The sequence below is a fragment of the Malurus melanocephalus genome, unplaced genomic scaffold, assembly GCF_030028575.1.
Source record: "Malurus melanocephalus ecotype Western Australia unplaced genomic scaffold, MMel_1.1 scaffold_350, whole genome shotgun sequence".
Classification (NCBI taxonomy): domain Eukaryota; kingdom Metazoa; phylum Chordata; class Aves; order Passeriformes; family Maluridae; genus Malurus; species Malurus melanocephalus.
In genome coordinates, this window is record NW_026623582.1 from 698468 (window position 1) to 713540 (window position 15073).

The 15073-nt window shown below is 36.4% G+C and overlaps 1 protein-coding gene across 2 annotated transcripts in view; it reads right to left on the bottom strand.

The window, feature by feature from the left end:
* The window catches only part of FBN2 (fibrillin 2), a 117455-nt gene that overhangs the window by 95226 nt on the left and 7156 nt on the right, over positions 1 to 15073 (bottom strand). For both annotated transcript variants that reach the window (XM_057378242.1, XM_057378241.1), the window contains exon 5: positions 14453 to 14548. In XM_057378242.1, coding sequence (XP_057234225.1) covers positions 14453 to 14548 — 96 coding nt within the window. The remainder of the gene's footprint in view (positions 1 to 14452; positions 14549 to 15073) is intronic.

A 15073-nucleotide genomic window follows, 5' to 3' on the forward strand; every position in this document is an offset into this window, starting at 1 on the left:
TCAGAGAATACAATCAGACACCAAAGCATGTTTAGTCAAGAGAATACGAATGAGTCAGGTACCAACAATCAGAGAATGCATAAATCTAATGCTCAGGTTCTGTAACCAAGCAACATCCATCGGCATAAGCCTGCAGCATGGTATCTATTCAGAAACATGTTTTATAATAATATTAGTATTTTAAAATGCTACTATAATTTAAAATATTATCCATGAAAAGTGTACCCATTTTAAGAACTGTTATTTGTTCCGTTTATTAAACATGAAGCCCAAAGGCAAAGAGACTGATTACAGGATGTTCTTCTACAATAAGAGGAAAAGATAAGATTTCAAAATACAAAGTGAAGACAAGCATGTTCCAGTTAATGGTAAAGTTCAGTTATTTACACGAAGATCTGTAGTCACACAGTAAATTTTTACCTGAGGAAAGCAAACTCAGTAAAAGTTGATGCTATTTTGAAACTACTTTGTAGCTTCAAATGAAGCTGTGGATTTTTTTCAGGAATTGTTTCACAGAGGCAGTCAGACTATATTACTATAATGGTTGATCAGACCTTGAAAACTCCCATTTATGAATCAACCATACTTTCCATGTGGGTTTGCTTGTCTTGTTCTTAGGTGTTTCTTCATTTGTTCCTTTGCCAGCACTGCTGATGGAATACTTTTGCCAGAAACAACATATGTTGAACATAAGTTATAAATTATTTCGTTTCTCTAGAAAGGGTAACTGCTGTAGTGAAAKAAAGTGATCTTCAGCACATGTGTGTTATACAGTTTCTTTTTAACTTCAGAAAATTAAATTCAATATGCCCCATGACTCGAAGAATGACASTGTTTATGAACTTGTTAATATAATTAAATTTAATAAGCAGTACTTTTCTCCTGGCATCAAGAAAAAGAAATCAAACCATGAACTTCTAAATTTAACTATGCTGCACTATTTCTATTCTGTCATGAAAGTACGTGTTTTGTATTCTCAAATGGGACAATTCAGCTATAAAAATTCTTGGGATTTTTTTTTCATAAATTCTTAAAAAAAAAAAAAAAAAAAAAAAAAAAAAAAAAAAAAAAAAAAAAAAAAAAAAAAAAGAGGCTAGTTGACAGAAGCCTGAGACAAGAAATAGCAATGGTAAGAATTCTAGTCTTGGGTATGGTCCAGTATCCATCTATTTGAGTTTTCTTCCTGTACCTCTGGCCAAACCAATGATTGAGATACAGGTGTAAAAAACCTGCTAAAAATAGATATCGAATAGTCTGTCTGCCACATGTCCTCTGTGTCTGACATCCACCAGCTACAAGCCTGAAATATAATGTTTAACATCCCAGCTACCACCTGACCTCATTCAGGACAAAACATTAAAATGTTTTGGTACACGTATGTAAGGATCCAATTTCTGTCTCAATTTTGTCACRACTCCACCCAATAAAAATTTCATCTCTTCTAAGGTAATATAAAAAAGTGAGGCATGAAGTAAAAAAGTAACTTCATGTGTTGGAATGTCCATTGCAAGTTATCTGTAAGGATATTAACATTTGAGTTTCTTTAAATGGGAAAGCACAGACTGAAATTTTAAATGAAGGCTTCCAAAACCAAAATACTGCTCCTCTGTGAAGTCCAGCAGAGCTGGAGTGKCAGTCTCCTGCACCCAGCCTGCAGAATGGGAAAGCACATTGTCACAAATACCATATTTCATCTCTGTGAGCACTCAGAATATTAGCAGGAAGGAATTATGAAATACCATCCCTCATTTTTATTTAAACARAACCCTACTGAACCATAACTAAACAAGGAAGCAATGCATGTGAAAACAAGCATTTTTGACTAGAAGCTACTTAGAAGATGGACACTTCTATTACTAAAAACAAAATACTGAAGATATTAAGCATAATAATAAGTATGAATCACATCAGGAGTGAGTAAAGGAGGGTGTCTGAGACAGACCACTATCAATTAAAGAACAAGACCTTCATAAATGTGTTTCACTTCATTTTAAAGCACACATGCCTTTCACAGACTTTTTACAGGACCACATTCGCCTAAGACTTAGGCAATATTAAGGAATAAATGAGAAAATAAGTAATTTCAACTTCTCACTTGCATGCTCAAGTGCAGCAAATAGTTCATTGTTATTATTATTATTATTATTATTATTATTATTATTATTATTACCTCAAAAATACATTTCATACATCAGTCTTATTATATAAACAACCTAATACATGGGACTTTGAATACTGAAAAGAAGTAAATGCTGTCAGCATTACCAGGAACTCCACTCTCTTCTGAAAGAAAACTTAGCACAGTGGGTGAAAGTCCAAGAGACTGGACCCTGTGTCAGGGAACCTTCAGAAGGAAGACATTAAGTCAACATTGGCAAAGACCTATGTTAAATTCACCTTTTTAGAAGATACTCCAGCAGGAAACAAGATGGAGAAACTCTTTATTACAACTGTGATAGGTGCCAAATTTCCCTGTAATTTCTGCCAACACTCTGAGGGCTCCAACCATCTGAAATTTTTTTTGGCTSCTTGTTGCAGAACCTGCCTGTTGATTACTGATGAGATTTTTCAGTGAAACTCTCTGAATTTTCCCCTTTGCAATGTGAAATCTTAGTATTTTGATAAAAGTGTAGTTGAGCTCTGTCTCAATGAATGAGAAAAAAAAAAAAAATAAAATATATATGTATTTATATGGTATACCATGGGATCAGCAGGACTGGAAGAACAAGGCATGCCCARTTCTCCCACTGATTCTGTACAAATGACAGCATTGCCCAGACCTGGTGTTTCCAAAGAAAAGGAGATCAGGGTTTCCTTGGTGAACTTTTCATCTGAGTATCAAAGGGCTGGGAATATTCGTAACTATCCTCAGGTTCGGAGCACAAATCTGAAATTCATGCATATGTAAATATTATCCTTCTTACTCAACTCCAACATCTGCAGATCATAATTCACAGCAATGCAAAAAGCTATTTAAACATTATACAAGTCCATATGTTTATTAAAAGTTATCTAAAATTTATGTTCTTTTAGTATTTTGATCAACTTTACACGGAAATTTGGGGGGCTTTTTTGCAGTAATGCTTAGCTGCCAACAGAGAGTACACAAAAAGTGAAATTTCAAAGGTAGAAGGTAAATGAATTGTACTTGGTATAAATATTTTTTTTCAAATGTGACATCCAAAAAGTTATGGTGAAAAAGACTGCTGGCTRGAAATGAAGAACGAGTCTCTTGGAAAATGAAAGAGAGTTGGCAATGCTATTCATTTCTGTTGGAAAAAATAATTTGTGGGCAGTATTGCTATTTAGACTGAGAAGTTCTTATAAACCTGACTAGTAAAATCAAAGTCTCCTTTCCTTGACATTTTCTCATTAGGAAACTTTTGTGCAAAGTCCTTGATGAAGTATTTAATATAATTAAGTTTATCATTAATGTAAACAATTATCACAAGAATCTTTTAAACATTTAAAATTTTGAGGATTTGAAGTCAAGACACATCCCCAGCAGATTCTTTAGTCATTACCTGAAGCAATGACTTCCATAAAGCTTACTTTGATATGTAATAGAGAAGAGCAGCTTAGCAGAAAATGGTTTTGAACATGGATGTTAAACACATCATGAAGGCCTGGATGTTTTTGTACAGCTGACAGCTTTCATTTTCAGGATAAAATTTTATTACTGTTCTACTGGTCCCATGTGACCTTTTCTGACCACCTCAAGTGTTGCAAAACTTCCCATCACACAAACTCCTGTGACTGATTGGGTGGGTTAATAATACACACTTGACAGCTACAAAGGAAGTAGAGGGCAGCTCTAAATGAAAGAAGGAAAAGCCCCATGGATAATGCAGAAATCTGTGTGGGCTTAGTCGCTTTGAGCAAATTTCCAGTTTCCACCAGTATTTCTGTCATGTCCATTCTAAGCACATTCTCATTTTCCTCTGGCTGGAACAGCAGCAACAGCTCTTTTCCAAAAGCAACAACTCCATGGTTCACACAGACATTTTTATATAATTGGTTTTATGGCAGTTTCAAGCAGATAAAGTCTTACCGTAGAGCCTAAAACTCTTTTTTTTTTTTTTTTTTTTTTTAATAAAAAACAAATAATTTTTATTTTTGTAAGAGAGAGGGGGGGGGGGGAAATGGCAAAATAGAAGATGAACAATATTGCTGAAATGAAGAGCAATTTTGTGTAATTGATCTGAACATTGAAGAAAATGCTTCTCAGGCTTTACAACACAAAAAATTTTGAAAAGCACGCACATACACGCACAAAAAAGCACAGAAATAGAGAAGCATCGAAATACTACACTTTTGCCATTTATGGAATTTAGTGGTTTTCAGAATTCAAGTGTTTCCTTAAAAACTCCTTGGAACAAAATGTTCACATGTGTAGCTGGAGTATCATACACTGACTGATAGAAAATTTCAAGTGTAGAGTTAAAGCTGGGAAAGAAGAATCCCTGAATTTTGGCTTYAGCAACATGTCCACGTCTTGTAAATGTATCTATTTTCTTATGTTTCCAAGGGGCCTGCTGCTGTATGAAGATGGCATCTGAGTCTGGACTCAAATGAAATCCCTCTRTGAGCCAACACTTGGTACACCCTGGCACACAATGAAATACAAAATAATCATCAATCATTGCAGGGAGCTATAGTCTGAATCACCCCCTGGGAAAAACATACATGGAGGCAAAAAAGCAAAAGAATTTTTTTTTTTTTGCAAGATTCCACAGTTTATGCCAACCATCCTAATATGGTGTTGGTATATCTTTGCTTTGCTTACATGTCTTCAGTATCCAAAGCAGTGAGGGAATTCCTTCCTGCTGCCTGCTGCTCCTTTCTCCAGTGTTTCTCCTTCAAAAAACCTTACTCATCATCTCTTGAAAGCCAGACAGATGCACATTATGTTCTTAATTCTTTCATATCCCAGGAATTCAGAAGCCAAATATACCTCCATTGTGTGCCTGCTAAGAAAATATGCTACTTTTCTTGACCATGATATGAAGCTTTGAATTACATTGTCCACAGGCTTTCAGTTCCCTGCTCCATGAAGTCAGTGCTACTCAGTTCARCCTCAGAGGAACAGAATCCCAGGATCAGTGAAGAGGAAGACTTTAATTTAAAGACTGAAGTCTTCAGATAGGACACCCTTTTAAGGATATTGATGAACGATGTGAGGGCACAGTGCAAACTCCCACACTCCCGCCTCCCACTTTGGAGTTCAGCATCATTCCTCACACCAAAAGCCAAGGCTTTCAGAATCCCATGCTCACAAAACGAGGAGGGAAAACACTTCATAACCAACTCCTGTGTAAATCAGAAAGGCATGCAAAAAGTGTCAGTAGATCAGAAACCCTAATAAAACCACAGACATTGCAGCTGAATGCAATGTTGCTAATTATTAACATAAATAGGAAAAACAACTGTTTCACACATTACCCTTAGAAAAAAGAATTATAATTATCTATTTAAACTGCAAGAAATATTTCCCCAGATGACTGTCTAGACTACTGTGATAATGTGAGTTCATAACAGACTGAAACCCTAGCCACAGACCAGAAATCTGTGAAGAGGCAAAAGCACAGTTTCTGTTCTTCAGATCTTTCSGTTTTGTTCAGCAGAAAGGAAATCTCTTGGGCTCATACAGTATTTTCAGGGGGACATTATACAGCTGAGTATATTTTAACAAACAAAATATATGAAAGAATACAATTAAGATAATTCATATGTTCTCTCAAAAAATCAACAATTTAAGCACATTTCTCATAAAGCGACTTACTAGTCTGAGGTGGAATAAACCACTTTACTTTTGGCACTCCAAGATTTTGCAACTCTGAATGCMATTTGCTCTTGACTGGCTTCAGTCAACTACCCCAATAATATGTGGATTACTCTTTTCCATAAAATTATACTATACCAACTACAGCTTTTAAGGTATTGYATAATTAATGCTTATCAAGACAGATATGCTTGAAAGCAAATCCAATTGAAAGAATTTTAAGCCTTAGTATTTAATTCATTTTAAATTGAAAAATAGTTCAATAGAAGTCATGGCAGAGAAAGACTGCCATGTCCTTCACATGTACATAGTACATGCACAGTACACATTTCACCAATACCAGAACTAAGAGGGAAATAATCTAAAAACTTCTAGATCTTTAGAGCTCAACCATTTTGCAAAGTCTTTTCTGAAATACAAAATTTGTAAGGGAGCTCACAGCATAACAGACATAACGAAAAATATCAGGGCATTCAAATAACATAGGAGGAGAAAATACAAAAAAAAGAAAATTATTTCCAAATATCTGGTATCTATCTAACCTTCAACCCTTAAGAGCCAGTTTTGGGTTCTCCCCACTCCCCTTCCTTCTCAACACTGAGACAGTTTTATTAAACTCTTTTCTTATTAACCATAACAAGTCTGAGGTGAATGACTACACCCTTGGTGAAAAAAACAAGCAAAACATAACAAAAAAAAGGYAACTTCCCATTTCTTATTTTTCAAACTCAATTTTTCACAAACAGCTGTTCAGGCGTTTTTGAATAATGTGTGCTTTCCCTATTCTGTTCCTTGTTCCACCACTGCAATATTTAAAGAAATAAGCAAACCCCTCATTTCCTTCTCTCTCAGATTTAACATGGAACATATGCATACACTGAAAATACACCCAAGGTAAAACAACAATTTCAGACATTCATAACCATTACAGGAATTAAATTCCAAGGTTCCTGAGATACCCAGAGAACCTTTCAAGCCTCCTTTACACAATATTTGTAAATTTACAAAGAAATTTCTCTAATTTGTTCTAATACATTCTACAGTCACAAAAAGCAAGAAATTAGATTCTTTCTTCCTTTTCCAGTATTTAAAAACTGGGTTCTTTAGCTTATTTCTGCCTTTTTCCAATTTTGCCTAGAATGCCACATAAGCAATGTATAGCATCAGCACTCGCTAATTTTGTTAAGAAGTTTCTCTAGTCACATGAACATTTCAAAGGTTTTTGAATTTTCTTTGTTAAAGACAATTCCTATGGACAGGAGACTCAATTTTATTAAGATCTCTAACTTTCCTAGATATTCTGAAAACATCTAAAGATTTTTTTCCTGGATATCTTACAAATTAATTATCTAAATAAAATCAATAATCTTCTTTACTTTTCAAAAGAAATTATTTTTTCTTCTGAAACTCTAACAAAGCCCTCATGACCTGACTCAGCTCTCATCTTTTCTCTCTTCTCAGATAATTAGGAAAAAAAAAGGGTGACATTTTATTGCATCTGACAAAGAGCAGAATTTTCAGAGGAAGAGAATAGACAAAATTTTTCAAAAATTTTCTTCTTCATCTTCCCTCTCTTCTGCAACATGTTCCTCACCCATGATTTTGCTACACTGCTCTATATTACCAGAATTAAACCCTTCTTTCACTTTTCAGTGAACAATCTCTAGATGCAGAACATAATCCAATCTAAATCCTACCTGACACTAAAACACACACTACTTTATGCTCTCCTAGACTTGTTCCTCCTGTAGGTAACAGGAAAAAAACTTCTTTCCAAGGTTTAAAAAAGAGAGATATATGAAGAAAATACATATATTGTCTGTAAGTACAAAGTATAATAATTCTGGTAGTTCTTTCTTTTCACAGATTAGCGCAGCACAGTTATAGAGCTTCCCTTTCAAATGGCTCAAAGCAAAGAAACAATCCCTCTATCTGAGCTGCAGGACGGCTCCATTGTACTCTGGTGAAAACTCTCCAGCCCTTGGAAGATGGTGTTGAAATCTTTATTTTCTTTTTACTGCTGTAGAGCTATCTTAAAAGCATCAAATTTCTGATTTTAATTATAACACAAAGTGCACCAAGCCCGTATCTAAAACGTTTTAGTGCTTGCCTATTCCATGCCTGAACAATGTGAATAGTACTGAAGATTTCAAGTGCTTCAAAAGCAGCAAAGCTGCTGCATTGAAGAATTTTATCTTTTTTCTTTTGCTGGTTCCAAAGAAACAGAGTCATCCAAATATTGGGGTTTAATTAAAAACTAAATGAGGGGAGTGAGAGAAAGACGCTGACTGCGATTATACTACTTTCTTAATCATTACTGCAATTAGTATGATCAGCATTATCTGTGTTAGTTTTAAAACTTCTAAATGTTAATTCTTTTGCAAAAGTAGAAGAAAGAAATTTTTCAATACCTGCCAACAACAAGGAAACACATACTATGTAAGCACAGGTTTTTAGTGCTTTAGGTAGACATTTGCCTTTGAAAACCTTGTTTCTGGAGATAATGATAGACAGTAAAACCAGGGAATGCAGTACCGGAGACCTAAAACACCACTAGGTATTGCCACCTGAGAGCATGARAGCAGCTTTCTGAATGTGCCCTGCTGTAATCCATCAAGAGCTGATGTAGGCAATATCTACAGGTCAGAACCTGCAGAGGAAGTAGAAGCTTGCTGAGCAGGGACTGCACTTAAATGCGTGTGTAATTAACACTTGACAACACCTCCAGCCTCAAAAAAACAGAATGAAAATATCTAGCAGGTTCTTCCAACACAGATAATCTAACCTACTGTCCTGAATCAGGCACTCACCTCCAACTGCTGCAGGTACACGCAATTGTCATCTCCTATCTCCAAGAGAAGTTAAGATGTGTGCTTTCTTATTCTAAACCGAAGCTTCTTTTGTTAAAAACAACATCACTCACTGAGGCATTTTGCTTGTATTAAGCTTCCCAGGAAGTGTTGAGAAAGCTGACAGAAATGTTTCCTAACAAAAAATTTAAGACATAAAAGTACACAAGAACCGTGCAAATTGCAAATTTTAGGAAGATTCACATTATGTAGTTTTAAACTGCTGCTGACTTGTTTTTAGTTAATTTTATTAAACTAAACTTAATTTATTTTAGTTAAATTAGACTTCAAGTTGATAATTTAACAGTTGTATTTACCTCAGCAACCATGAACATCCCCTGTGAACTGGTCCATGCAGTTTTGAGCATGCTACAATAAACTAATTACTTTYATCTTCACTCAACAGGCCTTGCACAACTCCTTTATGAACTTGCAGCTCCACTTCCCAAAGGCTAAAACTGCACTGAAGATGAATTAAACTGATGTTTGGCAGGTCAGTCTTTCATTTACTGTACACTGAAAGAAAAGAGGCGGGAAGACCATAAAAAACCTCAATTCTGACTCAGGATGATAGTAGCCATTAAGAGAGGGGAAAAAAACCCAACCTCAACAACAAAATGAAAAAGCTACCTTCCCAGGACTTCCACAAAAAGAGAAGAGCTTGCTGATCAAAAGAACACTTTTGCTGTTACGCACCTGAACGAAGTTCACAGTCACGCAGGGAAAACTGAAGTAAACCAAACCTGAGAAGAACAAATCCTTTTATTGCCACCCCTGCAGCAAAAAGCCACAGCTGAAGGACAGGAAACCTCTGGAACACAACCTGTCACAGCCTCCATGGCAAGAAGTTCTCCAGTTTCTGAGATTACAGGGCTAAGACCAAACAGGCAAAGTCTGAATGCCAAAAGTATGAATTTTGTTCTCTTCATGGTACTGTTAGGATCAACAGACAGGAAAAGCTGTGTAAAGTAAGGAGATCTTCTAAATATCTGTCAGAGAAAGTAGTTCCTTAATGAATTACATTTTCTATTGCTTCATTTAGACCTGATCACAGCTTCTTGAGCACACACAAGCATCTTTAGCTACACTACAGACTAAATATTTATTGTAATGCTTCTTTATAATAAAACTGTATTTAAGAAGCATTGAGTCCTATATAAATCTGTCAGTTTGCTGTACTAGTTTAATTTTAACCACACCTATTATCCCCAAGAATCTTTATAACCTCTGAGCCTAACAGCTGCTTCAGTATGCCTCCACTTCAGCTCTGTATTCTTYATTCTTCACTCTTTTGCCTCAGTTACTATACACTAACAATACTTCCACTGAGAATGCTTTTTGCTTCTTCCTACTTTTTTTCTCTGTGCTGCTGATAAGCTTCTCCATTCTCTTCCCACCTTGAAGGAAAACCTTTTGTCTTTTTTCTCATTTTTCCTCTATTGTCCTTAGACATGGGACCATCACTGATTACACTGAGATCAGTTTTCATCTGAGCCTTCTCAACYGGAAAATAATGCCAGATGTATTCTCCCGTATGCAGCAAAATGAACCTCTGCCAGCTTTATCTTCTGCCTCAATTTTTCACTACCCTCTGCAGCTATCTGYTCTTCAGACCCAGAGCCACTTCATTATATGTTCCTGTCCCACCTAGGATTTTTCAATTACATGGGCCAAGTTCTTATAGGCATTGCAAAAGTAACACAAAAATTGCTGCCTTGCACMATGGAGGGTTTCTATTGCCTCTACCTACAGAGAGCCTATTAACCCAGTAAGCATCTGCAGGAAGGGCACTGCCCCATCACTGATTTACCACATCTGTCACGAGGTAAAGGCTCTTAACTCCTTCCACTGACAAAAAGAACTCCAAAAAACCCCCAAAATTCTGTCAGAAAAAGTGTCCAGACACTTTTTCTGGGAATATCAGCAGCAATACACACATGGGGCTAAAACATAGCAAAGATTTCCTGAGTACAACCCAAAATTTGTCCCCGTTCAGATGTTCTAATGTTATGTTCATAGAACCCTAGTGTCACTGAATGGTTTTGGTTAAAGCTTAGCTTGTTCCATCCCSTGTCATCAGCAGGGACACCTTCCCCTATCCCAGACTGCTCCAAGCCCCAGTGTCCAGCCTGGCCTTGGGTACTTCCAGGGATCCAGAGGAAGCCACAGCTTTTCTGGGTACCCTGTGCCAGGGCCTCCCTACCCTCACAGGGAACAATTCCTTCCCAAGATCCCATCCATCCCTGCCCTCTGGCAGTTTAAAGCCATCATTCCTTGTCCTATCTCTACCTGCTCTTGTAGAACATCCCTCTCCAGATCAGTTCTAGGCCCCCTTTAGGTATTGGAAGGCTGCTATTTCCTTGTTTTTCCCTCTTTCTCACCTGTTAAAGCTTGATAGGATCCAAAATCCTCCTCCCTCTTCAAATGGATGCCCTTCACAAGCCACACATTCCAGACCCATCTGCTGACCATTACAAGCTATTTAAGCACAGACTAAAGGAGAACTCTTCTTTCTCCCTCTGTATGGGACAAAGGCAAACTTACATCAGTGACAAGATTTGCCTTTCCCACTTCTTCCTTCCTTTATCCCATGATAAAGAAGGAAGAAAACATCCTTGCTTTTTCACAGCTTCATATCTCTAAAAATTATAAATTTAAAAAATGCACAGGCCATGAGCAGTAATGCAAGTATCATTTACCATCTTGAGAAATCAAAGGAATTGGTCATGCTAGAAAAAAAAGGCCCTTAAGCATACAACTGAGAATGAGACCTCATACTCTACTGCTTTTTCTTTTTTTCTATTATTTTCACTGGGAAAACTCAGCTGCATAAATTTAAACCTTTTTTTTCCCTTTAAAAACACCACACAAAAACCTTGGAATCTTTTGCGCTTACAAACCAAAGACAAGAAGCTGACCAAAGATCACATTTGAGAGGTAATACAAGAGGTCAGTGTATGTATCAGAAAAAGCAAGAGCTCCCAAACAGGTTTTGCTCTCTCCTTTTAACTCAGCAGAAAGCCTCAAGTTAAATACTCTAATCATGCCAGTCATTAGTTACTGCTCAGCCTCCTGTCTCCAGCCCGGAAATTAGTCTGCTCGGAGCCCAGATAGCTGAAAAACCAGCCACATTTTATCATACAGCTTGGGCYGGGAGGCCAAGCTGAAGGAAAGCTACATATGTTCTGTATTAAGAAGAAAATACCTAATTTTTAAGAAATTAATTTACAAGAGCAATAAAAAGTATGCATTTAGAACAAAATGATGTAAAAATTATAAAAAAMCAAAATCTCTTGTAACTGATGTGATTTGCAAGGGAAGTTCACACCCTTAAACTATAAAATTTTACTTAAAGAGTAATGGACTGCTGCTAAATTTGGTTTAAAATTAAACCATTGAGMCACTTCTTGCTGTAAAATATTGTAAGCAGCTCTAGCAAACAACAGATGAAGAAATCACTGCATTCTGCAATGTACTRGAAAACATATATTATTACATTAAAAGCACAAATTACAAATTACTATTTAACTAAATAGGCATTTAAGACATCTTTTACAGCATTTTTCATGTACTCCACTCCTGTGAAGCATACACAAAATTAATACTTAAACACTTTCTATAGTCATTATCAAGATGAGTCATCTTTCTTTAATAGCAAAATTAATTAACAGTAATAGTAAAATTAATTAATAGCTTCTTTATTTGAATATGAGAACGTCTATGCAACATCAAGATCAGGCAAAATCTTATTTAGCCCTATCACAGTGGAAAAAGTAGATCAATTATCAGATAGTTGTTACATAAACTTCGTATGTGCTGTATTTTTTGACAATGACAGAAGCAAATTTGGCTCATTACCTCCAKTTTGAAGCAATAAAATATAAATCTCTAATTAAAACAACTCAATTTTCAAAGACACCATAATGCAGGCAAACTTTTGGRGTGCAAGAGTATCCTACACACAATTGAAAAGCCAGGAGTTTCAAGGGCAGCTGGGAAATRTGAATGCCAACTGAGGGTTTAATTCCTGTATGTGGCTTAAATTCTGCAGCTAAGAATTTCACAATGAATGGTAAGGAAGCAAATTTCAACCCTCCAATCTTCACAAAGTTTAAGCTGCAGCACCTGTATGTACTAGAATCTTTTAAATTTTCAAAGTCAAACTGTTTATAAATTTCATTAATAGAATCTCTGAATCATCATCACAGCTGGAGTCTGTCATGTGCATTAACATGATTCCACAGCCCTGGATGTTGCCACAGAACAGAAGCATATCTTAACCAGTAATGATTTCCTTTATTGAATATTACAATTCTATCATGCCATATTTCAGCTATAACTGCAATCCATCTTGGACACACAGCCCAGACTGCAGAATCTGCAGTGTTAAGATCCTTCAGAAGTAAAGCTCAAACTGTAAATTAACCTAGCATTATCCCTTGAAAATCCATTCTGCACAGGAAGATTTAGTAGTCTCTTATTTTAGACATGTGAACAYTCTGCAGAGACGTATCTCTGTATATGGCTATAAGATGACTACAAGTATTAACAATTTTTTAACAAAATACTGCTTCATATTTCTCCACTAACCAAACCATATAGGATTTGAGTCCTTGTGCTTGCTTCATAAGAAGCAACTATAGAGAGACTGGGGTAAATAGAAAACTGTAAATCAGGTTCTAAGTATGAAAACAACAACCAACTAGAAACAAACAAACTGATCCCTTACATTCCTGTCATGCTTGTGATACCTAGTGGGTATACAAAACAACCTGGAATAGCAAATAGAAACTCCTGAGTTTTCAGTATTTGGGTTTTTTATTTCCTTGACCTCTGTGGAAATTATTTCGACTTCATAGTTAATAAATGTTAAAGAAAAATTTTAAAAAATTTAAAATCCAAAAACATTTTCCCAATTTGTAGACAGCTTTGAGTATTTCAAAGCTAAATTTGAAACAGGGAATTCCACAGTATTCCCTTCAGAATCCTATTTCTAATCACAGGAATGAGAAGGAGGTGTGTGGGCTGTGTCAGGCTGAGGGCAGACTTGACCACAGGGATGTAGTCCTGAGTCTGCATTGGCCACTCAAGGAACTGCATCCAAGCACAATGTCCAGTCTTGGAGGCTCAGCGCATGAAAAAGATGGACACACTGGACAAAGTCCATGGGAGAGCCACCAAATATGCCAGGGAGATGGAGAACTTACTCTGCATGAAGGGTCTGAGCTCACCCAGCCTTAATGGGTTTTGTTAAGTTTCAAAAGGTCTTTATTGCTGTTTCTAACTACCTGTTCAGAAGATTTATCAATTAAGCCACCTCTAAGATGCATTCTGGAATAAGAATGACTTTAGGAATTGATCCCTGTACTCTGGTAATTGATTATTTTTTTCAGTTTTTCTCTGCCTTTTTCACAACTAACCAGAGCAAATTACTTCCCAAGTTTCTCTTAAGGAAGTGGTGTTATACAGAAAAAAAATCCTTTGATTATCTTGACTTACACAATCCTAACACTGCTAGCAATTTTGCTGAGTTGTTATTTCATGTAGCTGAGAGCAAAAGACAGCAATCTTTTAACTACCATAGGAACAAAATACATAGCCTAAACTAGCCAAAATTCCTGCCAATTAGGCTTTGTCAATTTTTAATCTGTCTACCAAACAAAAAAAAAAAAAAAGGAAGATGAATCCTAAACTTAAAAATAAAAAATGGTTACTGAAATCTCACCGGCAGAGCCAGAAAATACACCGCACAGAACATGTACACACAACATTTTTTTTGTATACAATCTGTTCACAGTCTCCTTCCTTAAATTTCTTTTACCTCTTTGGCACTGAGGGCCAGTGAAGCCGTAGACACAAGCACAGCGATTGGGTCCAACGCATCGTCCTCCATTCTGACAGCCATTCTCACAGACAGCTTCAATTGACAAAACAAAAARAAWTGTTTAAAAACTCATGGCAATGATATTTCAAATATTATTTYCAATATTATATTTCCAAGATTTCCAGGTGTTTTTTGGAGCATGTTAAATTGCGCTGCTCAGTCACAACAGCAAGAAACCTTTCAAGAAGCGAGGCCTGGGGAGACCAAGAGACAGATAATTATCTGTCAGAGTTGATGCTGCTGGAAGAAGGAGTGATGTTTAGAGGCAAGGGAAAAGAACTGCCCACTTAACCCATCTTTAAAGTACCTGGAAAAACTGTGTCTCTTAAAGATCCCAACAAAAAATAAAATTTTTGCTGGGAGGGAGGGGAAAGGGTCATAAATTCACAGTATATTTAGACGAAGAAGATATGTCACTGTCATGGGACTTCAGAGCACCCACTCATGCTGATTACCAATGGTCTGAATCAAGAACAAATCTTCCTGCCAAACCACTGAAATTTTCTAAAGGAAGACAGCTCTTCGGTGAGGTTGAAAAACACCCATCAAAACAGTGCC